Raw genomic sequence first — 25,208 nt, forward strand, 5'->3', positions numbered from 1 at the left:
AAGAGAGCCCCTTGCCAGGTGACACTGGGAGTGCGTCCGTTCTCCCTGCTTCTTCCCCAGCCTGTTCTGTCCAGTCACCTGAAGCAAGTTTTCAACCATCCAAAAGTACATTCAATGGCAGAGTGCCCCACGGTGTGCCGCCTTCTACCTCTCCTGAGCTGAGCGAGCCTTGCTGGATAGATGAATGGGGTCATGAGCCAAGTCTCCTGCAGTTAACCATTATTTCCTGTGAATAAAGAATGGTTAAGGTTGAGTAGAATGTCAGCAAACCTTTCATCCCCGCTCCTTTCAGCTGTCTGTGTTCTTACCCACAAGCCATACAAAGTGATCTGGCTTGTTTGTCAGATATGTGGCCAGCTGGCCCCTTTGCATAATGAGTGTGCTTTAGAAGGACTTGGTGTATTTGGCTCCACATCTGTGGAGACAATTCCTGATGTGGTATAGTTGACCATTCATTTCCACATTTTTCACAAGGAGTCGCAAGTGGCACTTGTGTACATTCCACACTCCCAGCATCAGCCATGTGGGAGAAGGCTGCTCTTACTGACGCTCTGTGATGGAAGGGGTGTTGCAGAGATGAGTTTACTCGTAATGCTCACTTACTTCCTGGACACAAACATGGCAGATGTCCATGGTAATTCCAACAACCAGCATCTTTAACTTAAAAATGTCTGGTTCAAGGGAGAGATTTTAGGCGGTTAATGTTCAGTCCCTGGTCATATTCCTAAAAATCACCACATTAGTTTAGGCCGTTCTAGTGACCTTCTGAAATTATTCTGTGACAAGGAAATTGAAAGGTGGCAATATCTTGAAAGAATCCAGGAAAGAATGAACATTTGCATGGTGCTGGGGATCTGATTCGCCTAGGCCTTGTCTGCATTCAGAGTTACATCACTTTTACTAAGAGTGTGATTTTTAAACCATTTTGGTTAAATCAGTGCAAAACACAATGTGGACTCTCTTAATCTGGTTTCAAACCTACAGTATCAATTTATCTTAATTTGGTAAGGAATTGATAAACTAAATTGATATACATCTGGTTAAAATTGAATTGAGTGTCCTCACTGTGTTTTACATCAGTTTAACTAAACCAGCTTAAAAAACAATGTAAAGGGGGCAACTTTGAATATAGACAATGCCTAATTTTCAATGTTATGCCAGTGTAACTCCATTGACTTCAATGGAATTACTCCTGATTGATATGGGAGGAGAATCAAGGGCCTGTATTTCTGGAGAGAGAATATGGGGGAGGGATAGTTGTTGTTTCTTGAGCTTCTAGAAAGGAAATCTTGGAAGCATATAAACTTTCAGCTGATTAGAAAACTTTATTCACTGTCATGTATAAACCTAGTGGAAATTTCCTGGGATTTCCCTTTATTTACATAGTTTCCTGTGCTGGAGTCATGAATCCATTGTCTGTACAGATGCTGTTGCTTTAAAATCATTCCATTAATAGAAGATCAAAAACAGACGCTTCCCCACTTTTGACGTCTTGCTCTTTTATTCAGAAGGTTGGGCACCATCATCCCTCTGCACCCAAATGTGCATGGAAGCGGAATAGTTATTTGGAAAAATCCGTTACACAATTTACAAAGTACTAACTCCAGGGAGAGAAAATCTTAGTGGTTACTCAGAGAGGGGAGCACATTTGGACTCAGCAGAGTTGGAGGGGGATACACAGGAAATCCTGGTACTAATTCCATGGATCTCAGGGTATTCCTGTACAAGCTGGCCCTTTGCAGGGGCGGCTCCAGGCACCAGCACGCCAAGCGCGTGCCTGGGGCGGCAAGCCAAGGGGGGTGCTCTGCCGGTCGCCGCCAGGGCGGCAGGCAGGTTGCCTTCGGCGGCATGCCTGCAGAGGGTCCACTGGTCCCGCGGCTTCAGCGGACCTCCCACAGGTGTGCCGCCAAATCCGTGGGACCGGGGACCTCCGGCAGGCAAGCCCCCAAAGGCAGCCTGCCTGCCATGCTTGGGGCAGCAAAATACCTAGAGCCGCCCCTAGTTCTTTGGCTCCCTCCTATTACTAGCAGCACAGCTCAATCAGAATAATTAGTGACCTGATTGTGACTGTATAGTTACATCATCTGCATGGATAGAAGCCATATACAGAACCCAAATTAGGGCAGTTATATCTTCCCCAGTTTGCCAAGGAAATGAACCGTCCTCAGTCTCTGTCTTCAGACAGACACACCCAAAATCATTTGCAGTCTCAACCATGTGGTGTTCATCAGAGGGGCTTTTATAGTCCCAGGAGAGGTGAGAGAGGAGAATGAATGGCCACATGGTCTCCTCTTCACCGGCTTCCTAGGCATATTTGGGTGGGTTAGATTCCCTCTGTACCGTGCAGTGGAAGGGATACCCTTTGCTGGTAGTTGCTGAACACCTTGCATTCAGCTAACAGAATGATTTAATTTATACAAAGCAGACTCATCCTGGGCTTGTTCTGTAAGGGGCTTATCAGCGACTAGTAGAAATATTGAATAGGTGACATCCCTCTCTGACACTTAAGGAACACTAATGCTCAGGAGCATGTACCTGCTTTCTGAAGGCTGCGCTAGGGCAGCTCAACATTCTTTTAGAGAAGGTTTTAAATTTTAAGGCGAAAATATAAGTGGGAGCGTAAATAAAGTTTGTGTTTTGATAGGATGGTTTGTTTGGGTTGCTTGGTTGTTACTTCGGGCGCAGTGGGCAGTGTCTGGATGCCCATTAGAGATGTTAGCAACCGGTTAATGGTTTAGAGCAAAACTTAGGAAAATGGGTATTTGAGCAAACTGTATTTCAGCAGAAGAAGAGGCGTGTATGAGGTGATCCTTTTTCTATAGTGACGAGGGCTTCATATTATTCCGAATAACAAACACTTGCCCCTGCAGGCTTTTAAGGGACTAGATTAAAGAAGCGTTAATTAACTGCAATTATAGGCTTATGTTTATATCAGCTATATACGTGGGTCTGATAGGTTTATCATGCCATCTGCACAATGTTGCCTTTTCAAAAAAGTTACTTTTTTTTTTTGGTATTTCAGACCTTTTTCCTTTTCGGAAGACACAGACCAGTAAAACTAAGCCTATTCCAGAAGAAACAGAGTCCAGATGATGAATGAGTAGGTTAATCATATTTTGAAGTCCTCTTTCACTTCTGTCCGTGAATTGAAGTGGCAGTGTACTCATTGGGAGAATATTTATTTTTGTATGGGTGGAGCTTCAGCTGCCATTATGCTTCTGCTTTTTCTTAGTGGGTTGCTAGTGACCATTTTTAAATGTTTAAAAAGAACCCAAACCCACACTCCTCTTTGGATACCATAGGAGAGTGAAGTATATTACTTTGATTATGATGTTCAGTTATGGTTAGGAGCTGAGCAATACTTTTTTCTGGCACTAGTTAAAATTTGAATAGCCTGCATTAGACCAAAGATTACACATATTTTGAATTCTGGCATTAACTAAACCAGTTTAATATTTGGAGCTGGCCGTAAATGAAAAGGAATGCAACTGTTGAGTTTGTGACTTGCTGTGGAATACCCTAGTGTGAATTTCTTCCTTTGTCAGAAAGTTCTTAATTCCAGATATTAAAATGCTGGAGAATCTTACCGAAAGTGAAGTTACGCTGATTAGTTACACTACAAAAGCTAATGTATGTACATCTGCTTGGATCACGTCTTTAATAGTAATAATAATGGCTAACTTTGCTCATGGAACACTTCACTTAAAGTGTATCTATGCAAACACAATTGGCATCACAGCTGAGAGCTGCTTTTTATTTTTAAGTAAACAATATTCCAGTTGTCTGATTAACAGAATGACTCGCTCCCATATTACAAGAATTTCACCTCTTTCCTTAATAACATGAACTCTCCTGCTTTTAAAGTAGATTTTGTTATGAATGGATACTGGAAAGGTAAATTCTTAAGTTTCTTAAAATGTTCTGCTACACAATGCAGTTTCTTTTATTGATTAAGCCCAGATGGTCTGCTCATGTAGCAAACAGATATTTTTACAAACCTTTATTATGCCTCATTAGAATTCACTCCTTTAGATGATTTCTAATTGTATTGTCTAATAAAACTAAACCTTAGAAGCTATTTGCATATTATATGAAGAAATCTCATACAACAAACTCACAGTGGATTCAATTAACATAATAGCTAATTATATATCCCATCAGCCTTTAGAGTAGCTCAGCATTCATGTTTCTCCTGTTTTAGCCTAGAGCAAAGGAGGTTTGAATTTTCACTTCTAAATATTGACTTTTAACTAATATCAAAAATGATTTGAACACTTTGTGGATGAAAAGATAGTGATTAAACTACATGAAACATTTTAAAATACGTATTTAAAAATTATTTGAAACAATTTCCAATAAAATATAAAGCTTTGCATATGATCAGTTCTGGCTCTCTGTTTTTTTAAAATATAACCAAATATGTACTGTTTTATTGAAAAACACTTGATTGTTTTTGAAAATGCATATATACTGCAGTTACATTTTTATATCTCTTATCACACACCATAATGCAATTGTATTCTTGTTGTGGCTGGTTGTGGTATCTATCAAGCAAGAAATTTACGATGAGATTAACAGAGACATAGTAATGAACTGGCATATGAACATCCTGTAACTGACTGTTATTAAGGTATTGCCATAGTAGTCTGTAATTAATTCTCTAGCTGTCTTTTGAAGTTGGCTGAAATATTCTGGAAAACAAAAATAAACAGCAAACATTTCAGTGAACTTTTTAAAAAAATTAAAGAGTATCTTTTATTCTTTTTAAACACTTCAAATAATATGAAGAATCAACAGATTATGAAATAATTAACCAAAAAAATCAAACATTTAGAATGATCAGAGGCTGTGATTTATCTGAAAAATTAAAATAATTCATGCATTGTATCATCAATATGCACATCAAATCTAGTGACTAATTTGCTGGGTATCATGTTTATATTTTTACAAAAAATAGCAGATAAAGTTTGGTGCAGGGTAAAATGGCTTTGTCCCATTACAATGATGGCTGTCTTTTCATTCATATTTTAATGAGGTTAGTATCTCTGAGACAGCTTTTTCGGGGAGGAGGCCCATGTCTCCGGTACGATTACAATAGGAGTTGCTTTATTGACAAGTACTATTCAAAATCTTCACAGTATAGAAAGAAAGGCTTTAGTTTTCTGCCACTTGTCCAAATACTTATTGCTCTTATTATTAAAACACTTTTTAGAAGAACACTCAGCTTTTGGGGGTCAGGTATAACTCTGAGTATATTTCAACAAAATCTTTTATATTCTTTTAAATTCAAGTTGTACTTGGTTTTAATAAAAGCTCACTATCCAAAAAGCTAATAAGTAGACCCCAGAAATGAACAGATACATACATCTATCATGTGTAAGTGTTTCCCATATATTTGCACACTCCATTCAATACAGTTTACAGGGGCTGAGAGTCTGATTCCAGACAAACTAATAGTTATGTGAAAAAATAAAGTTATTCGGAGGTCATATGTTAAGTATAATTTTTATTAACTTGACAAGAAAAAATCAGATGTAACCTTTTTAAAGCAAAGTTCTTATAATTATGATTTTATTAATCTACTTCATGAATATGCTACTCCTCAAATTATTTTCCTAAATATAATAAGACAACATACTGAAATACAAAGAGAGGTTAAGAAAATGCAGTTCATATGTTGGCTTCTGAGAACATTATGGGAAATATAATAGGTGGTGGAAATGAGAGCAAAAATGGTGTATAAATATAAGAATAAACAGGTTGCAAAAATTCATTTAATAAGTGTTAACCCCTTTATATAAAGTATCTAGAGAATTTGATCTGTAGCTGCTGTTACATGCATTGTGAAGTTTGATTTTCGTTCAGTATATTTCAGAAGCACTTTTTAATGCATAGGTGGTTTGTTTTCAGCATATCGTAATAGTCTCATTCTCTATGTTCTTATACAGTACTTGCCACTCATGATGTATACTCTTGCTAAGCCACTGTTCGCTTTTGTGATTGGACTGGAGTTACTGACAGGAAGGGGATGGGGAAGAGTGTTAGTATGTGAGTGAATTCTTGAACAACAGTTGGACTATAAATAGATCTCTTTTTCAGAACTTAAAATACAGTCTTGCTTGTATTAGGACAACACGGCAGATCTCTTTTTATCTGCAAATAAATATAGTTAGTATATCCATTAAAAATCCCCCCAGCGAGTGAGCTGGTTTGATTTATTGTCCTGCAAGTAGGTTTAGAGGTGTGTGTGTGTAGTATAGTAATAGCTTATTGTTACTGAAAGCCCATTGGGTCAAATACATCTTTGGTATAACCTCATTGACCTTAGTGGAAGTTACACCGGAAGAGCATTTGGTCTATTATGTCAAATCTTTTGTCTTTTGCAAGAGGATTTGTAAAAGTTCTATTTTATTTGCAAATTCACTTTTTCTTTTTTGCATATTATTTGGAAGAGGCAGTCAGACATATCCATGTACCATGTTGTCTTGTTATCCTCAACTTCTAATAGGTGGGGGGAAAACCACTTGAGATTGGAATTCATAATTCAAATAGTCTTTCAGGAACCATGTTTTGCTGCCATTAGCTTTCCTTGCTTTATGATACACATTTGCTTTTTAAATGTTAATATTGAAATTAATAAAATAGTTTTCATAGCAAAATGCAACTAAACCCAACCTTACTGTAAAATCTCTAAATGTAGATTATTTTAAACTAAAAACTGACTTAAAAAAATACAGTGTTTTCCTCATGCCCTTTTTGCTTTTTCCAGGTTTCATAAAAAAGTAGATTCCACATCCAGAATGAGGTTGGGGGAGGAGGATTTCATAATAGGACCTAGTTTAAGAAGAAGAAAAACCTTTAGGCTTTAATTTTAATTCTCCTGCCTCTATTTATCTGATCTGTGGCCAGATGGTGGTGAAGCAAGGAAACCCTTTGTGTAAATGAAGCACACATGTGAAAGTGCTTCTGTAATGTAATCATTGAGACCGGAAGGGTTCATACTGTGTCTGAAAAGAGACAATGGAGACTGGATATATCAACATTGCAGAAATCGAGTTCATTTGTGATTCAGCCCCTTTGACTATGGTTGTCATGAAAACTTCCTACTTTGATCAGCAGAGGGTGGAGAGAAAAATCTTCTAAAGGTCCAAGGATGCAGCACTGTTGTTTACTGTGCACTTGGCTTCAGTTCACGCCCCCTTCCGGAAGAAGCAACAGAGATAGGAGCATCTTGCACCTTGACCTGTCTAGACGGGAGAGAAGTTTTTTGTCCCTGTTACCAAGGGCGAGGGGTGCTCTTTGACCCTGGGAGCACTAGCTGTTGAGACTCTCACTAAGTATGTAGGTAGTGTCTAAATGTTTCTGCTGAATTCTTGCTTAATTCTGAAGGAAAAGGAATGGACAAAGACATGGACCAGCTGTTCGAAAATAAAGCTGAAATAGTAGAACCTGGGAGAAGTTAAATTTTGTAAGCTATTATTTTCTTCACAAAACCCCTGGGAGGTATTAAACAGCTGCATCTGAGTTGACGAACAGCAACTAAGACAGACCAAGTGAAAGCAAAAGACTTTCTAGAACTCTACTTCAACTAAAGAAACAAAGTGACTTAAGAAATCTTTCATGGTTATGTCGATAAAATATCAACTGTAGTCTATGGTCTCTATTTGCTGCATGGTATATGTCTTTTTGAATGACAATATGTTTACAAATTAAAATCTGATAACTGCATTCTATAATTGGTTCAGTGTGAAGGGGATGTTTTATGCAAGAGTTAATGTTTTATTTTTCAGTGTCACCTTAGCTTTAGCTGACATTTTTAATTATGTATGTAATATAATATGGGTCAACAATTATGCAGATTAAGAGATATGCACTGATTCTTTTTCGCTGCCTATGACACATCAGTCTATAGAGGTATAATCTCTTAAAGTTATTTTTGGTAATATGTATAATAAGAAAAGAAAATTCCATTTTCTTCCCCCACTAGGTTCCTTTAGCAAAGTCAGAGACCTACTTAACGGAAGTTTTGGAAAATATATGTGATAGAATGAATGATTACCAACTGCAAGTGGATCCTCAAACCCAAAAAAGGACGTTCAAGAGATTTGCTCCTAGGAAAGATGAGAAAATCTATGCAGATTTTAAAAAATTATATTTTTATTCTGATGCGTACAAACCTTTGAAATTTGCGGTAAGCTAACATAAGAAATTGGTAACGTATGTTAAAGTATTACTAGTGTATACTCTGTACTATCTGATAAATATAGCTTCAAGTACTAAATTCGTGCATATAGTAAATTGTTTTAATAATAACATATTCTTATATGCTCTGTATTTGCTTGTCACAGTATCGCATTAAGTGTTTTAAAATAATAATGTGGTTTATAATGTTATTTAGAAACAGATGGCATTTTAGTTGCAAGAATTACCCATGGATTATACTGTGTGTTCTCAGTTTACATGTTACAAATTTCCCAAACTGGAACAATTCAAATGATGTTTTACTTGGGGAATTTTTGTAAGTGATTAAATACAAATCAGTGTTACTAAGGAAGTATATTTGTTAATTTCTGTGCAGGAAATAGGGAGTTATTGTGTTGGGTAAAAATCCAAATTAATACTACTGTAATTTTAATATTTATAGTTGGATTAAAGAAGGAGGAGGGGTGTCATCTTTTCTTTAGGCCTTGTTGAATGGAGACAAATTTCTGTGAGCTAATCAAGAATGCTGGCTTAGGCTGAGTTAAACAAATGTTTAGGTGCCAGTTACATCATATAATTTTGTTTTGTTTATGCATTAAGTATCTTTCTAGTGTCAGGAAACACACAATATAGAAAAGAGTGTCTAGGGCAGTGATATGCTGCATATGATTCCACATGTATTCAGTACACCACAAAAGCAATGTTGTGAGACTATTAAATCCATGAAATTAAGCCAGCGTGCACATTTAGTGACTTGCATTTTCACTGAGAAGTAAAGTTAATGGCTGAGTTTCAAAGATGTTGAGTGCTGTGAAATGTTGACTTAAAACAGCAAAAAAATCGTATTCTTGCAATGGCACATTCTAGAGCTAATTTTTCGAGAAATACAAGTAATTATTATTTTTTTTTTGGTAGTAGAGTTATGACTTCTTTATTTAAATCAGAGTTTTCCTTGGTGTATTTTTTTTTAATTGCAATCCATTTCATGGGGCTTCTACCCTTGTTTAATGATTAAACCATAGTCTGGGCTTTTGGGAAAGTACTTTCTGTCCTTCCTAATTTGTGCTCAGGATTGCCAAAAGATAACTCTAGATAATACAGCTCTTCAGAACAAAACGTCTCTTTAGACACACTCCACCAAGACTCTGCCTCAGCAGTAGTGTTGAACCCTGTTCAAAACATCAGAAATCCATTTTCTATAAGTGAAGTCAAATTACTGATAGTCTTTAAAATGTTTAAAAATTGAAAAGAGACCATTTGGTAGATTACTGTCAATTTTGTTATCTGTAGTGAAACCAAAGATGCATTAGTTTGATCAGGAAGCTTTATTTATCTGCATGTTGTGAATACTAGTGTAATAACATGAAATGGATTATGATTTAATTTAACTTTTGAGTGACTATTCCATGAATATAGTGACTGACATTGAAAGGTGTTCTTTCAAAAGCAAGTAAAATGTGATCTGTAAGTGATTTCTTATCCTAGTTAGTGTATTTTTAAAAAGACAGCCAGAGAGAGCGTATAGTTAAATCTTAAGGAATATTTTGAAAATTAACAGGCAATCATTTGTTTGTACAAACCAAAATAAGGTTCCCCTTTCCACTGTATTACTTTACAGTTCTGGTTTAGCAATCTTGTTTATTTCATTGCTGGAGTGGTACTGTCTCTGTGTGTATGTGTATGTATATATAATATATATGATCCTGTTTTATTCTTACAGTGTGAAAGTATTATAGAAGAGTATGAAGATGAAATTTTCTCACTTATCGCCCAGGAGGCAGACTATCTAGCTGACAAGCTGTGCAGTGAAAAATCAGGTACTGTGTCTGATGTAACATGTGCTCTCTCTACAGCATTTTTTTCTCCTTCCCCCCGCCCCGAAACCTAGTTCTACTGCTTTGGGTGCCACAAACCACTTTGCAGGAGAAAGTTAGCTGAATAAGCAACAGCACGACGGAACTATTTTAAAAATGATTCTTTTAAAAGAAAGATTTTAACATCTGTTTTTAATTCTTTTGCACATTTGAACGTAGCATAATTTCAGCATTCCACATGTAATGAAGTGTGTTTTTCTCCTAGTGTTACACGGTCAGCACATTTTTACTCTGTGTATTTGTTTTGCCATCCCAAAGCAAGGAACGAAAATAACCTCTTGCAATAAAACCGAGGGGTGGGGGGGGGTGGGGACCCTTTTTTTAAGTTTAGTTGTTTATTGCTCATAGTTCATGTTACAAGCTAGAATTAACATGTAGCCATCAATTTGTGAACAGAACTCTTCATTGACATCAGTGAGGAGTTCTGCTTAAAACTTTAAAACTGCTGGCATGCTATAGATGTTTGTTAGAAAAAATGCATTTAAATACATTGGCATTCCTATGTCAAATATATTCCTCTCAAAAATGTAATGCCTCTTAGAACTTTGAAACTAGGGGAAAAATGCCGTGATAAATAACATTTAGTTTATTTATTACGAAAATTCATACATTATGCTATTTGTTGGTCATGTTTTCAATGTGATTTTATTTTATGTAATCATTTTTAAAACCAAGAAGCACATCACTGAATGCACTTAGTATCGTAAAATTATAAATGTGGCAGGACCATCCTTTTTGGATGTGGTTTTTATACTGAAAAGTGATAGAATATGCATTGAAATATTGATCTTAGAATCAATGTTTGTAATATTAGTATTTGTTTAAAGGTTCAAAGTCTTTAATATGTAGCACATACAATAAAAGTACTAAAGTTGATTTGATAGAAGTTAATAGAAATAAGTATATAGAATTTGTTCATGTTAGTGTATTTTAACATACGCTGAAAAAGTTCAATCTAGAGGGCGGGAAAAATCCATTATTATAAAGTTTAAAGTTCTTTTTATCAGCCATGCAGACAAATCATTTAAAAAATAGAACTTTCCAATACTGTTTACATTTTAAAAAAATAATTTATGCTATAGTTATCGAGCTATATTTGGTCTTAATAATCAGTAGATGAAGAGATTAGCACAAATAATTCTCAAAACACCTCAGCTCCTTCAAAATGCACAGCATTGTTTTTGCTGTTGTGCTTGTTAAAGAAAAAGGCAATTTAGAGGTAAAAATAAAGACCTCGAAAGGACAGTGTAGAAAAACAATAATGAATATGCTTTTCGTAAACAAATAAGTTGGGTAGCTTTCTTCACCTTGCTGGCTGTTGTCACAATTGCCTGTAAACCTGGTGTAAGATAACTTGCTGTTTTGTACATCTTAGATAATAGGCCACGTTGCACAGAAAATATTTACGCTTAAAACCAACTATTGAAATATCTTTCTTCATTAACAAGAGGCCCTAATTTTTCTTTTTTTTACAATCATTTTGTTGGGCTTAAACTCAACTGTATGATCATATTTTCTGCACATATTCATTCAACATTATAACTTTGATAAAACAATTCCCTAATTTACAGTGGAAAAGATTCTCATTGTTACATGTTAGTCTTACTCACATGAGTATCCCCACTGAAGTAGGTGGCTGTTTACATGAGTAGGGAGAGCAGCGCTTGGAACTTGCGTGTCTGAGGAAATAGCAAAAATTCTTTGCAGAAGGTGAAAAAGTTTCGTACTCTTTCCTCTTGCCAGCAATTAGCACAGACAAATAAGGTGCCATTTAATAAGCAAAACAATGCAAATAGCTGCCATTGCAAATTCAAGAAGCTGCAAAAACCATAGTCACACTAAAAAGAAAACCTCTCTAACACTGTGAAGAAATGCAGAGGGAAATAAATTAATCTGCCATTCTTTGTATGATCTGATTTTACAAGGAAATAAAGTCATTATGTTAAAGGAAAAAGATAATCGATAACTCATAAGAAGACTTTTTTTTTAAAAGCCACTATGCACAATTTGTAAAATTAATTAATATAATAAGCCATGAAAAGGGATAAAAAGACATTTATTAAACACCAGTGAAATTCAGTGAAAGCAAGATGCCACAAATAATCTTGCGGCTAGCAGCTGGTTGACGAAAAGGGTGATACCTGAGTGGTAGGAAAATGTCTGTCTGAATTTTCCGTGGAATTTGGCATCAAACTCCTGAGAAAATGGAAATTGCAGTTCTCTGAAAATCATTGTGTAAAGATGTGTGTCAAGTATAAAACCCTTATATGCAACTTACAAAGGATGATAAGAATTAAAAGTGACTTTTGTAATATTTTGTCTATATTACAATGGTATACTTCATTCATATGTTAAATTAAAGCAATATTATAGACTTCTGTTCTTACTATCAACTTTTGGCGCTTTGCATCCATAGTTGTATGTGTGAATTCAAGATATCATTTTAAACATTGTGGGTGCAAAAATTATCATACCAGAGTGACCAACATGGACAAACTTTATATAAAGTTTTGCTATGGGCAAATAATTGATTTTACTGCTATGCGTTTCATCTTAAAGGAAAATCAAAATAGTTGGTTTAACCTCCATAGTGTTAATTTGTTAAAAGCAAAGGATTTGAATGTAACTTATGCTGGTAACCTATAACAAACATCCTATGATCAGTATAATCAAATATAGCCCTTCTAATCCATGCTAAGGTAAAATATTAAAGGGCACAATATCCTCTCAATGCATAAACATGATGCTAATAGGAGTCATGTGCACACTGAGAAGAAACTACTCACAAGACATGTTTAGTACTTCTTTTTTTAGTCACATCTCTATTCTAGATGTTATATACAGGTTCATAATACACTGGTGTTTCTTGTTTGATTAAAAAATGGAAAAACTTCAGTGAAGTGTTTTAGAAAGATCAAACTGTTTGATATCTGTAACCATAGATCAGTTTTCTGTCACACATATTCTTTGATCACACAAAAAAATCTCTATGCTACCCTTTCCATAGACAAGCGATCAAAAGTGCTGAGACATGCCTTTAGATATTCTACAATTTTTCACATGCCTAAGAGTCTAGGAGTTAGTTCTCAAACACATTACCTTCTTTTTTTTTTTCCAAGCTACAAACAGGAAGGTCAATCAAATGATAACATGTTTGATAAATAAAGTCAGACTGATGTATCCTGAATTAAAAAGTGTTGTCCAAAAGTTTTCATTCCCCCCCCCCACACACACACACACAATGATAATTGTGGAACACTGACATATCAGTGGTTTCTAATTCAGATTTTGTACTGAATTATGATAAAGTGCATTTAAACCTATGAGAAATAGGAAACCAGCCAACAGTGGATTATATTAATGTATAGTCTAGTGTCAGTTGTTTTGTAAGTGGAAAACAATACAAGCACTAGCAGTGAAAGCTATAATTAAACATATATATAAACAGTGAGACTTCTATTACAATCCTCTTTTTACGTGCTCATAATTCTGCAAAATTATTCTTTTTGGCTGAAATTTTCCATTCTTGGTCTCATCCCAAAGGTGATTTTTAATTATTCATTTACTGATTATGAAATTTTGAGCAGATTCTATTCACCCATTTTTGAGTTGTGCAAGGGGGGGGAACCCTTTTCTACTTTAAAAAGACTTTTTCTGCAGTTGTACTACTCAAACAGTTGTGTTTTGCAAGTTGATACTTTCTAGGTTGCTAGTTCTCACTGAGAACTAAACTCCAGGACAGTTTGCCAAAGCTAAAAAATATAACAGTGATAAGCAATGAAAATACCTGTTTTGTGTATGTGTGGCATGTTACATTTCCACTAGGTTAAGTGTTATGATACTGTTTACTGTGTTATGAAATAAAGCACAGACATTGGTTATATGGATGTGATATTGTGTTGATATTTCACTGTGGAATTCCATAGTTTCACTTTTGTTTGTTTTGTTTGTTTGTTTGTTTTTGACCATGCAGCAATGGAAATTCACAGTCAATACAGAGACTTGTGTTTTAGGCTCCTTTCCTGCAATGGAATCTGTTAGCACAGACTTCAGTAACACTTTACAGAGATAGAAGGGTACATGCTGGCAGATCTCATTACAGAATTGGGGCCATAATCTCCTTTTACTTTTAAAAAAAATTAATTCAAACCATATTTTAATGTAACCTTAAGGTTACAATTAAACACTCAGAAGTCAGGCAATACACAAATTACATTTCATATTAACCCGAACTCTTCACATTGCATAGTAGTGAAATTTTCTACCACGACTAATGTTGCTCAGTGTAACTTTAGGACATAATATGCCCAGTTCTACCCTCAGAGATCCACACGTAACTTCAGTCAACTTCAGCGAGTACGTGGAAATAGCTGGAGAACAGATTGAAACCCGTGTGTGCAATGTGTGTGGAAACCTTGGGCATTTCCTGAGTTTGAAGTGTTTAAATATGTATTTCAGTAAAATATGTGTCTATGTTTTTGTGATGTGATAATTAAGGAATCTGTATTGCATAGCTCATAATGGGATAACAGTTGAATTAAAAGGAACACACAGATTATTTCATAGCATTTAAAACATTGTGCAAAGATGCCACCCCACATGCGTTTGCATGGATCTTATTCATACCATGTAACAGAAGTGTTGGCCTCTAAAATACTTTAACTTATCTGAAAACCAGGGGGCAAAGCCTGGTAGTTTTACAGTACTTTGTAAAAAGCCTGGTTGCTCTGTGTTAAAGAGGGATGGATCATCGGTATCCAGGAAAAAATACAGGCTTGGTATCAAAGCCTCAGTATTATCCTTCAGACACCCACTTGTCACTGGTTTATTGTTATTTATTCAAAAGTTTTGTGCTTTTAACAACATGTAACTGTTTAAAACATTTATAACGATATGTAACTCTTTTTCCCCTCAGGTCTTTGTGAAGAATCTGCTACTCACACTGAGCTATAGCATCGATAAACTATGAATTTTACAGAGTCAAGTAAGATGACAACCACAAAAAAATCTTCCCGTGTAATCAAATAGTGATTCTCTGCCTTTTTTGCCCCTGTAATATCTTTTGTTTTTTACATTTATATTTTTACATGTGCATAAGTTTCTCTTTGTTTATTTTCTTTTATGTTTTCATATTAAAATATTGAAACTGATGTTTGCATGGTTTTGGCAAGGATCTTAGGTTTAACATGTAATTAATTATTGACTATTTCTATAGGTAAAACAATTGATGTCTCAAGATATTCATGCCAGGTGTGTTAATTTTGACAAAACCAATATCTGATTGTAAAAAAAAAAGTACTATTTGAGTGTGAAAATTATGGCTCTTGTTTAACTGAAGCAAATACCTAATACAATTTAAGTAAACCTATTACTGTTCTTGTGCATTTGTCCTTTGTTATAGCAAATGGTTGATTCCGATGTACTTCCAAATATACATGAGCAAACTTCACTACAAAATAGTTTTGAGTACTTGTTAGCTTTATATTCTCTCTATGGATGAAAGTGAGAATCTTTCCAAATATTTATGCTTTCCCTTTTAAATTATATAAGCTAATGAAACACACATGATTTCTTTAAAACAAACCATTCCCTTAAAATTTCCAACCCTAAGTTTCAGAACTTTATGTACAATGAAAAGTTGAACAAACATTGAAATATTTAATCTGGTGGCAAAGCACTACTGATGCACGCTGTAAGTGTTCAGAAAGTCTGCAATCAAAAGATATTAAAATGTGATCTTATTTAACTAATAATTACTGTAATGGCATTCAGATTTTAAACCAGCTTTTCGAATGGAGAAACATGAAAGTACCCTTAATATACTCCATACAGGTAAAATGCATCTAGTAATTTGTTTTTAGTGCAAGGTATTTACTAACTAACACAAAATATTTCTTTATATTTCTCACTATTTTATCATAAAATTGTCTAGTCCAGTAGCTGTGGGATATATTAATAATCTAGCTATCAAAATCTTTGTTCACTTTCTGAAAAATTCTGCTTAAAGTTATTTGTCTTTGATTATTAAAAATACATGAGCGTATTGTGCAGTCGTTCCACACACAGAACACCAATGGTTGTAAATTGGAGTTTAGTGTGTGGAATATTCCCAATAGGACGCTGTATGAGAATATTTGGTTAGGTCTCAAATATCCTGTGAAAATATTATATTGAAAGACTGAACAACTTAGTTGTGTTTTTGAGATTACCAGGATAGCTCATCCAAAACATTATGAAGGTTCAGTGGAATGTTCAGAGGAAAATAGATTGTTTTAACCTAAAAAGAGTTCTTAAAAATTTATGTCACTATAGTTGCAATTTGACTACCATCTAAGGTATATAAACTGGCATGTAGTATTATGCAAACAAATCATGCATAGTGACTGAAAGAAAGTATTAGTATCTGTGAAAGTTTCTTTCTTAAGCTTATTTACAAATATTGAAATTTACAAAATGGAGTATTTATAAAGCCAGGCACAAATCCTCAAATGGTGTAAATTGGCATAGCTCCACTGCAGCCAATAGAGCTATGGTGATTTACACCAGCTGAGGATCTGGCCCCATACAGTTATGGGATATGTTGCATGATTTAATGTTCTTTAAAAGTGTTCTACTTTTTTTTTTTTAAATGTGAAATATTTTCTCCCATCTCGTATTGACAGTTCAGTGTTATGGAACAGATTAGCAAGAGTTACAGTTTGAATACAGCAAAGCGATAGTACTATGTAAATGGGAAACATTTTCCATAGTTAAAGAACATTTCTCATTTTTCAATAATATAGTTGAACTATAAGCTTGCATGTCTATATAAACATTCCATCGAGAGCAAAAAAAGTTACATTAAACTTTAAACTACATTTCTATTATGTTATTCAACAAAAGTGCAAAATTGGTCAACTTTTACCAAGTTGAGGACATGATAAACTGATTTGCTTAGCAAACACTCTGAATATGAACCATAAACGGTTAGTTTTCCAGTTAGTTTCATTTAGACTCATACAGTAGGAAAAGGCCGCCTAGCCATATTTGAGAATAAAATTAAATTAAAAGGGTCGAATTCCTCCCTTGTTTACACTCCATGCAAACCTATTGATTTTTTTGAGGGGATGGTAAGGGCAGAATTTGGTTCTGAGTGTATTTTAAAAAAGAAATGTATTAATATGTTATAATAAAGAGACACACAGTCCATGTGGAATCTCATCTATTTAAAAAAAATAGTCAGAAGTGGTTTCAAATAGTACCTCCTAGCTGCCCTGCCAGTTTGGGGGATTTGACAATCACACTTTCCTCTCTCTTAAATAAATAAATAAGAATTTATTTCTCTCTCCATTAATGTGTGAAAGACCCATACAAAAAGCAAAGGAAACTGATTATACAGGAGAAACAAACCAACAGATTAGGTATTTGACAGCACTTCTTTTAAAATAAAGTAAACAAATTGGGGGATGGAGTAGAGGAACAGAGGAAATATTTTTCTCAAATCTTTCTCAGTTACATTAATTGTAGGTGTTGCTTGTAATAAATATTTTCAGACTTTTTTTTCATGCCCCTTTAAAACGTTGATGCTGCGTTATACTTTCTTGCCTAAGCGCTGAGAATCTTTTGTGATAGTGCCGTGTACTTACAGGTTATGAATGAAATTCTGACTATCTGTCTGGGGTGTTTTACTATTCATCAACGGCCATATGCCGTCTTCAATCCTTGCACATAACCACTGAGGTCAGTGTGATTTCTGCTGCATCTAGAAGGTAGTACCAGTATGTGGCCCTTCAATAAAGAATCTTTCTGCACATTTGCACTCTGTTTTTATATTTCACAGTGAAAACAATATTGGGAGCCTTTCATATCAATACTTTAGTATGTGGTTATAAAATGTAGGCCAGAGTCACCACCACATCGCTCCAGTTTTACGCCAGCATAACTCCATTGAAATCAGTACAGTTGCTCTACTGTAAAAATGGAGTAACACGGTAATGGATCACACCCAATATCTTCTGTGACCATCTTGGGAAAGACTTTTGTGTGAATTTTCATCTCGTGTTAGTACTGTTTTGTTACTGCAATTACTATGTAAGTACATTTCTCAGTAATCTTTGAGGCTCTCTCTAAAGCATCTTAATTATTGTTCAGTGAGAAGTGTTGTGCCTAATAAAATACTGCATGCATTTTACCTTTTATAAATTAACAGATTATGTAAAAGACATCCTGGGTGTACTTGGGATTCCATCTATCTAGGTATTTATATCACACTGCTCACCATGATATCGGAGTGCCAAGTGAAATATTGCTGCTTAGTTAATAGTTAGCTAATAAAAAGTAATCCACTGTTATAAATAGAAATTTTGGTATACAGCTCTGTTAGGTTTTTACTTTTCCAATACATGAATATTCACTGAAAACTCAGGGGAAATGGAATCCAGATACATTTCTTTTTTTAAACCCTATTCCATCCTTATTTATATCATCCTACAGTCATGAAGTCAGTGGGTTCTACAAGTATAACTGCATGAAGAATCTGGCCTCTTATTAGTTCAACAAAAACATAGAGATTGTTTGGAAGAATCCAGGGCCAGTTTCTCAGCTAGTGTAACTGAGGGTAGTTCTACTGACTTCAAATGGATCTATGTCCATTTGACCCAACTGGAGTTCTGGGCCCCAAGTTTTTGTTAAAGTGATGGTGACACCATTAAAATTATACATTTACTTTTGCATGGTTTATTTCATTCTCCATGTCAAGTCTACCGGGCAAAGAACAAATTTGCAGTGACAGATTTTAGTTTTAATGTGGATTACTGTTTGCTAGGAATGAGCTGAAACCACTACATTCATTTCACTTAGGAATGGAAAGTGGAATTGAACCAAGGTGCCAAATGGGAAAGATCAATACGTTATTTACTAAGATAAGCCCTAAAAACAAGGCTGTTCAGTAACTAGTCATATTTTCTATTCATATTTGTCTCTGTGGTCTGACATTTGTTTACACATATGATAGCTTCATCAAAATACAGTTTTAGAAAATGCCTATTAGTCTGCAGTATTTTGGTATTTTATTGACGTAAGGTGTAATTATGTCAAAATATTCTGAGCAAAATATTAACTTGTATGGTATTCCTAACTCACATTAAGTTTATCACAAATTAGGGCATCCAAATCTAAATTTAATTAAATGCTATTAATGGCTCTTACATAGTGAGCTGTATGAAATGCTCTGCAATTATATTATACACATTCCTATGCAGCATATTTTGTTATGGTAGCTAAGTAGATAATTAGTATTAAGATTATTCAGTTGCTAGATAGCTTAAGCTATGTTAGTCTCTAATAACTGTTCCTACATTTATATGCTGCTGTTGAAGGTAAATCCAGATATACATCAAGTAAGATTTACTTGAATTGCACCACTGAGCCAGGTGAGGTGAGCACTGCTCAGAATTGTAGCTTTCACCTGGGGGAGGAGGAGATGGAATAGGAGACAATCTTTTCCCAAGAGGTTAGAAAAGGGCATGAGAGGAAAAATGATCAAATTACCTTGCTATGTTCTTTTATTGTGAGCAGTGTACATTTAAAAAATAATATACACCCTGAAGTGACTAATCCAGGATGTCGTGAGAGCATACGAAAGATGCAGGGGGGGCTTTCAGTAAGGAGAGAGCAAGGGGGTTAGAAAATAAATACAAGATGGAGTTGCTACACTTAATGGCTTTCACGGACCTACGTGCCTGAGCAGTGTTGTAGGATCACATATTGTTGTAAAAATGTTGATTAACAGCAGAATTGTGTAAAATACAACCTAGGTTAATACAATGACTTTCCTGAGGAGCATCTCAAGAAGGCTTTGTACTTAAAATAACAATTCACAAAGCTCATTTAAACTGATTGCAAAGCTTTTGAAAACAAGGACATCTTCATGCCTTTAAACATATTTACAGAATTGTGTGGTCTAACGGCACTCAGCAATGAACTCCATAGCCTTCAGGAGCAATTGATAAAGAGTCTGGGAACTGCCTGCTCCAGTCTACTTTGGGGAATGTTAATAAACGGGTACCTAAGGAATCTTAGGTGTGTGCTGTGGAATACAGGGAGCTAAATGTCAGCTAATTAAGCAGAGCTGAGACCATGAAGGATCCTGTGAGTTAAAAGTTAAATATTAATATCAGTTTCAAACTTTATGAGAAGCTGGCTTAGTGGCAGAGGAGCAGATGGGATGTATATCCAGCGTGTTTGTGCCATTTGATATTACTAGCTAATCTTGCAGCAGCATGCTAAACCAGCTGACGTTTCCTTAGCCCACATTCTGGAAGAGCAGCCAATAAAGAATTATAACAACCCTTGAGGTGACACGGGCATTAATGAAGAAAGAAAGAAAAGATTTCAATACGACTGTTTCTCCAGTGGTAAAAATTCTTCACTCTCATATTAAATGCAATAGGAAGGAAAGGTGAGAGTTCAGAATGACTCAGTACCTAGCAGGGACTGAATACTAGTGTCTATATTTGGCTTTTTTCTTCTTTTTTTGCGTGAGCGAGGGAGTTGATCAATTGCATTTTCTGCTAATGAGAACCTCTGGTCTATTGGAATTGAACTCCAGCCAGTTCTGATGTCACATAAGCACTGAAGCAGCACAGAGATGCCACTGCTCAGATCTGTGGTGAGGGCCAAATAAATCTAAAACTCTGTCAACTGTTTAGTAGTAAACACCCAATTACAGCAACTTATTGTTTAATAGAGCCAAATATAGGCAAATAGTTTTCAGTGTGAATTTGGGACACACAAAAATGAGTGGGTAATAGCTGGCTAGAGCCGTGTAAAATAAAGGAGAAGCACTGAGTAAAGGTTCTCACGCAATAACCAAAATACCTCACGTCTAATGTGCATAATATATGCTCTTGTCATCATTATTAATTGTATTACAGTGGTGACTATAGGTTCTAACCAGAATCAGTATCTCCTTGTGCTGGGTAAGAGATGATCCCAGTCCTAAAAAGTTTACAATCTCAATAGACAATAAAATGTGGGAATAGTAGTATTTTCATAGCTAGGGAACTCAGTGAGATTAACTGACTTCTCTGAAGTCACAAGCAAAGCTGGGAATTGAACCCAGGACTTGTGAGTTGTAGGACTTGTCTGCACTACAGATATTACAGCAGCACAGCTACAGTGCTGCAGCTGTGCCCTATAGCACTCTAGTGTAGACACATGCTACAGCAAAGGAGGGGTTTTTTCCATTGCTGTATTTAATCCGCTCCCTCCAGAGGTGGTAGCTATGTCGACAGGAAAATTTGTCCGTCGACCTAGTGGAGTCTATGTTGGGGCTTAACTACATCTTTTCACACCCCTAAGCGATGTAGCTAGGGTTAGGTGTAAACCAGGCCTTAGTCTTGAGCCTTAACCACACAACTAGGGTTGCCAGGTGTTCGGTTTTCGACCAGACTGCCCGGTTGAAAAGGGACTGCAGCTCTGGTCAGCACCACTGAGTGGGCCGTTGAAAGTCCGGACGGCAGCGCAGCAGGGCTAAGGCAGGTTCTGTCCCTGCCCTGATGCTGCGCAGCTCCCGGCATGTCCCTGCAGTCCCTACACACTGGGGCGATCAGGGAAGCTCCATGTGCTGCCCCTGCCCCCAGTGCCAGCTCTGCAGCTCCCATTGGCCGGGAACAGCAGCCAATGGGAGCTGTGGGGGCAGCACTTGCGGGCGCGGGCATCATGCAGAGTCACCTGGCCATGCCTCCGCCTAGTGGCCAGACATGCCAGCCACTTCTGGGAGCAGCGCAGAGCCAGGGCAGGCAGGGAGCTTACCTTAGCCCTGCTGCGCCACTGACCGGGAGCCATCTGAGGTAAACGCTGCCCAGTTGGAGCCTGCACCCTGACCCCCTCTCCCGCAACCCAACTCCTTGCCCCAGGTCAGAACCCCCTCCCATACCCTAACCCCCTCCCAGATGCCGCACTCCTCACCTGCACCCCAACTCTCTGCCCCAGGTTGGAACCCCCTCCGACACCCAAAATCCCTCATGGAGCCAGCACCCCAAACTGCCTCCCACACCCCAACCCCCTACCCCAGCCCTGAGCCCCCTCCTGCATCCAAACTCCCGCCTGGAGCCTGCACCCAACGCCCCCTCCTGTACCGCAGCCCTGAGCCCACTCCCACACTCCAAACCCCTTGGCTCCAGACCGGAGCTCCCTCCGGCACCCCAAACCCCTCAGCCCCAGCCTAGAGCCCTCACCCCCTCCCGCACTCCAGCCCCCTGCCCCAGCCCAGTGAAAGCGAGTGAGGGTGCGGGAGAGTGAGCGGGACGTAGGGGGGATGGAGTGAGTGGGGCCTCAGAGAAGGGGCAGGGCAGAGGCAGGGCCTCGGGGAAGGGGCAGGGTAGGGGAGCAAAGGTCTTCAGTTTTGTGCAATTTGAAAGTTGGCCCAACCATCCTTTCTGTCCTAAACAGAGGACATGAATTATATGGCTTTGGCTTTTAGACAAACATACACTTAAGATCAAGGGCAGCTACCAACTGCATGTTCGCTGCTACCCAAGAACTCAAGGGCTAGTGTTTTAACTTGCTTTACCACCCTAGGGTATGGCTTGATGGTCAAACAGTGTCCTACATCTTAGCGGGGCTTTTCAAGTGTGTTTTGAAACTGTGTTAGCTGGCTGTGTTATAGCCTAGGTTCTCCCGATATGAAAAGACAGGGCTCCAAACATGCTTACTTGCATTTTAATGGGGTATTTCAATTGTGTTTAAGCTAACATGTTTATCAGCGGGGAACACCCCCCCATCAAGACAGGGTTCTAGGCTCTTCTGAAAGATAAACGAGCCAGTATCATTCACAATCCATGAAATGTATGACTGCTGCTAGTGTATTTGAAGGTTTTGTCTGACACATTCTGATGGCTACGAGAACGGATAGGAGAGGTACAGATCCAGCCCCACTCTTGGCAAGCCAAAGGAGGGCTGCTGTCGATGCCCACTTAGAATTGTTTTCTGTGTGCAGGTTTGTCCTTGGCATGTAGGATGTGTTTTTTCTCTCAATGTTGTAGTGCCCTTGAGCAGCACTCTCCTCCATTTGGCTCAGTCAATATGGATCCCTGAGGAACAACACCACAGTTATCCTGTTAGGCTCAGACAAAGCATCGGCTAACAAAGGAAACAGAGTATGAGCAGATTTTATGTTTAAACTGCTGTATGCAAAGAGCACCAGAAAGCCCTGTGTGAGCCCCCAGGTGCTTTGTACTTAGATTGCTGAAGGTAGGGAGAGATAAGGTCATACTTCATATTAGGCTTTGAAAATGAATACACTAAAATATGAGCAGCAAAGAATCCTGTGGCACCTTATAGACTAACAGACGTTTTGGAGCATGAGCTTTCGTGGGTAAATACCCACTTCGTCGGCTGCAAAGGAAGAGTTACCCCTTCTAATTCCCCCCCTTTTGCCAAATTTTCAGAATATAAAACTGAGCTGCCTCAGGTTGGTAGACCTTGTCGGTCCAAAGATCTTCCTCTGTCCAATCCCATGGCTTTAATTCTAGTCCATCAAATCCCTGCTCCCCTCAGTGCCCTGCCCCATTCCTCTACAAACCCCAGAAAGCAGCAGCCTGTCACGTCTCCCTCACAATCTTGGTTTACATACATCCCGAATCAGTGGGTCTGGCATCTGGCTGCTTACTAAGTATGAACTGTGGTAACTCCCCCCTCGGCAGCTCAACATTGGAACCAAGATAAAAATGTAAGAGGTGGGAGAACAATAAAGTGTCCATGCAGTTCTGGAGATGGGAATTGGCCCTTTTTTTAAGGCCTGGGTTTGTAAACCCACCCTAGGCCATTGGAGAAATTCAAGAGTTTTGGAGGTTTGTGGCCCCAGGTCATCTTTATATAATCCAAAGCATTTGTCTTATGCTTTTCATCTAAGGCTATCAAAGCACTTTACAAAGATGGAGAAAACGAGGCACGCAAAGGCAGAGTCACACCGTGATTCAGTGGAAGAAATGAGAATATAACCCATTTCTCCTGACTCCTAGTCTAGTGCCGTACCCACTGCATCACATTGCTTAAAATGACTTAGCTGGAATGATGCACACATTCATGGCCTCCAGGTACCTAGGTTTGACCAGAACACAGCACCCCATCCACTCAGCAGTACAGGCAGCCAGAAGTACATTAGCCCTGTGAAACTCTTCCTTTACTGGTTCCCTGCACAGTGCTACACCAAATTCAAGGCTTCAGTCCTCCTCTTTCAGAGTCCTTGATAGGACTGGTCCAGGTTACCTGGAGGCCACTCTATCCATCACTAACTCTGTGACTCTGTGTGACAGTTAGTGGCATTGTACTACATGGTTTCTCTGATTCCACTCCTAATATTTTATCCAAACTGTTTGGTTCCCATTGTCGTTCCCATAGTTCTGCTTCTATTGCCCTGTGGTGGGCTCTAAAGTGCTCAGGCTGCAAACTGTGTCTATGCTGCAATGCCTGACACAGCTCAGCACATCTGCTGCCTTTTGTTTTTAGAAGAGGGACATACACTGAAGGCCTGTGTATACTTTGCACCTCAAGCCTGCAAGGTATGAGAAAGCTGCAGCTTTTCCTGATGGAGGAGGTGCTTCAGGCACAGTTGCTGACTCTGCTCCCACTTTAAGGCAGTTTTCTCAAGAGTTTCTGCACCAATAGCTACCTCAATGAAGAGGCTGTTAAATAGACTCAGAGGAGGTGAAGATGTGACTTAGATCCAGCGCAAGTGAGAGTGAGGCCTTGTCTACACTACACGAAAGTTACCCGACAATCAAAAACCGGTATAATTACATTGCATGTTCACACAATGCTCCTTCTGTCGGCAGAGCGAGTCCACAGTTGATGCTCTAGCATCGACAGTGAGAGCAGTGCACTGTGGGTAGCTATCCCGCTTTGCTACTTGCCACCTTCTGCAGCTAGGAGTGGTAGGAAGGCAGAGTGGATCACAGCGCATCATGGGTGTGGCCTCAATGTCCCGTGATGCAGTTTGCTCCATCCCAGCATTCCATGGGCTTCCGACTGCGTTTTGCATCATTTTTCAATGGCCCTTGTTTACTGTGCACCCACCATCTGTGTCCAAAAGGATGGCTCCTGTACTGCTCTCTACTGTTGTGGTCACTGTTATGAACACATCGCAGATGG

The 25,208-nt window shown here is 37.9% G+C and overlaps 1 protein-coding gene across 12 annotated transcripts in view; it reads left to right on the forward strand.

The window, feature by feature from the left end:
- CNPY1 (canopy FGF signaling regulator 1) overlaps positions 1–15,410 on the forward strand; it is an 87,070-nt gene extending 71,660 nt beyond the window's left edge. For 11 of the 12 annotated variants that reach the window (XM_045006988.1, XM_045006992.1, XM_045006995.1 and 8 more), the window contains 3 exons: positions 7,988–8,191; positions 9,923–10,019; positions 14,992–15,410. In XM_045006988.1, the coding sequence (XP_044862923.1) occupies positions 7,988–8,191; positions 9,923–10,019; positions 14,992–15,029 (339 nt within the window). In that variant the 3' untranslated portion in view covers positions 15,030–15,410. Of the gene's footprint in view, positions 1–3,022; positions 3,101–7,987; positions 8,192–9,922; positions 10,020–14,991 lie in introns of all 12 variants that reach the window. The other variant, XM_045006997.1, reaches the window with a different exon arrangement.
- Positions 15,411–25,208: the final 9,798 nt, after the last annotated feature.

Source organism: Mauremys mutica, chromosome 2 (genome assembly GCF_020497125.1).
Source record: "Mauremys mutica isolate MM-2020 ecotype Southern chromosome 2, ASM2049712v1, whole genome shotgun sequence".
Lineage (NCBI taxonomy): Eukaryota > Metazoa > Chordata > Testudines > Geoemydidae > Mauremys > Mauremys mutica.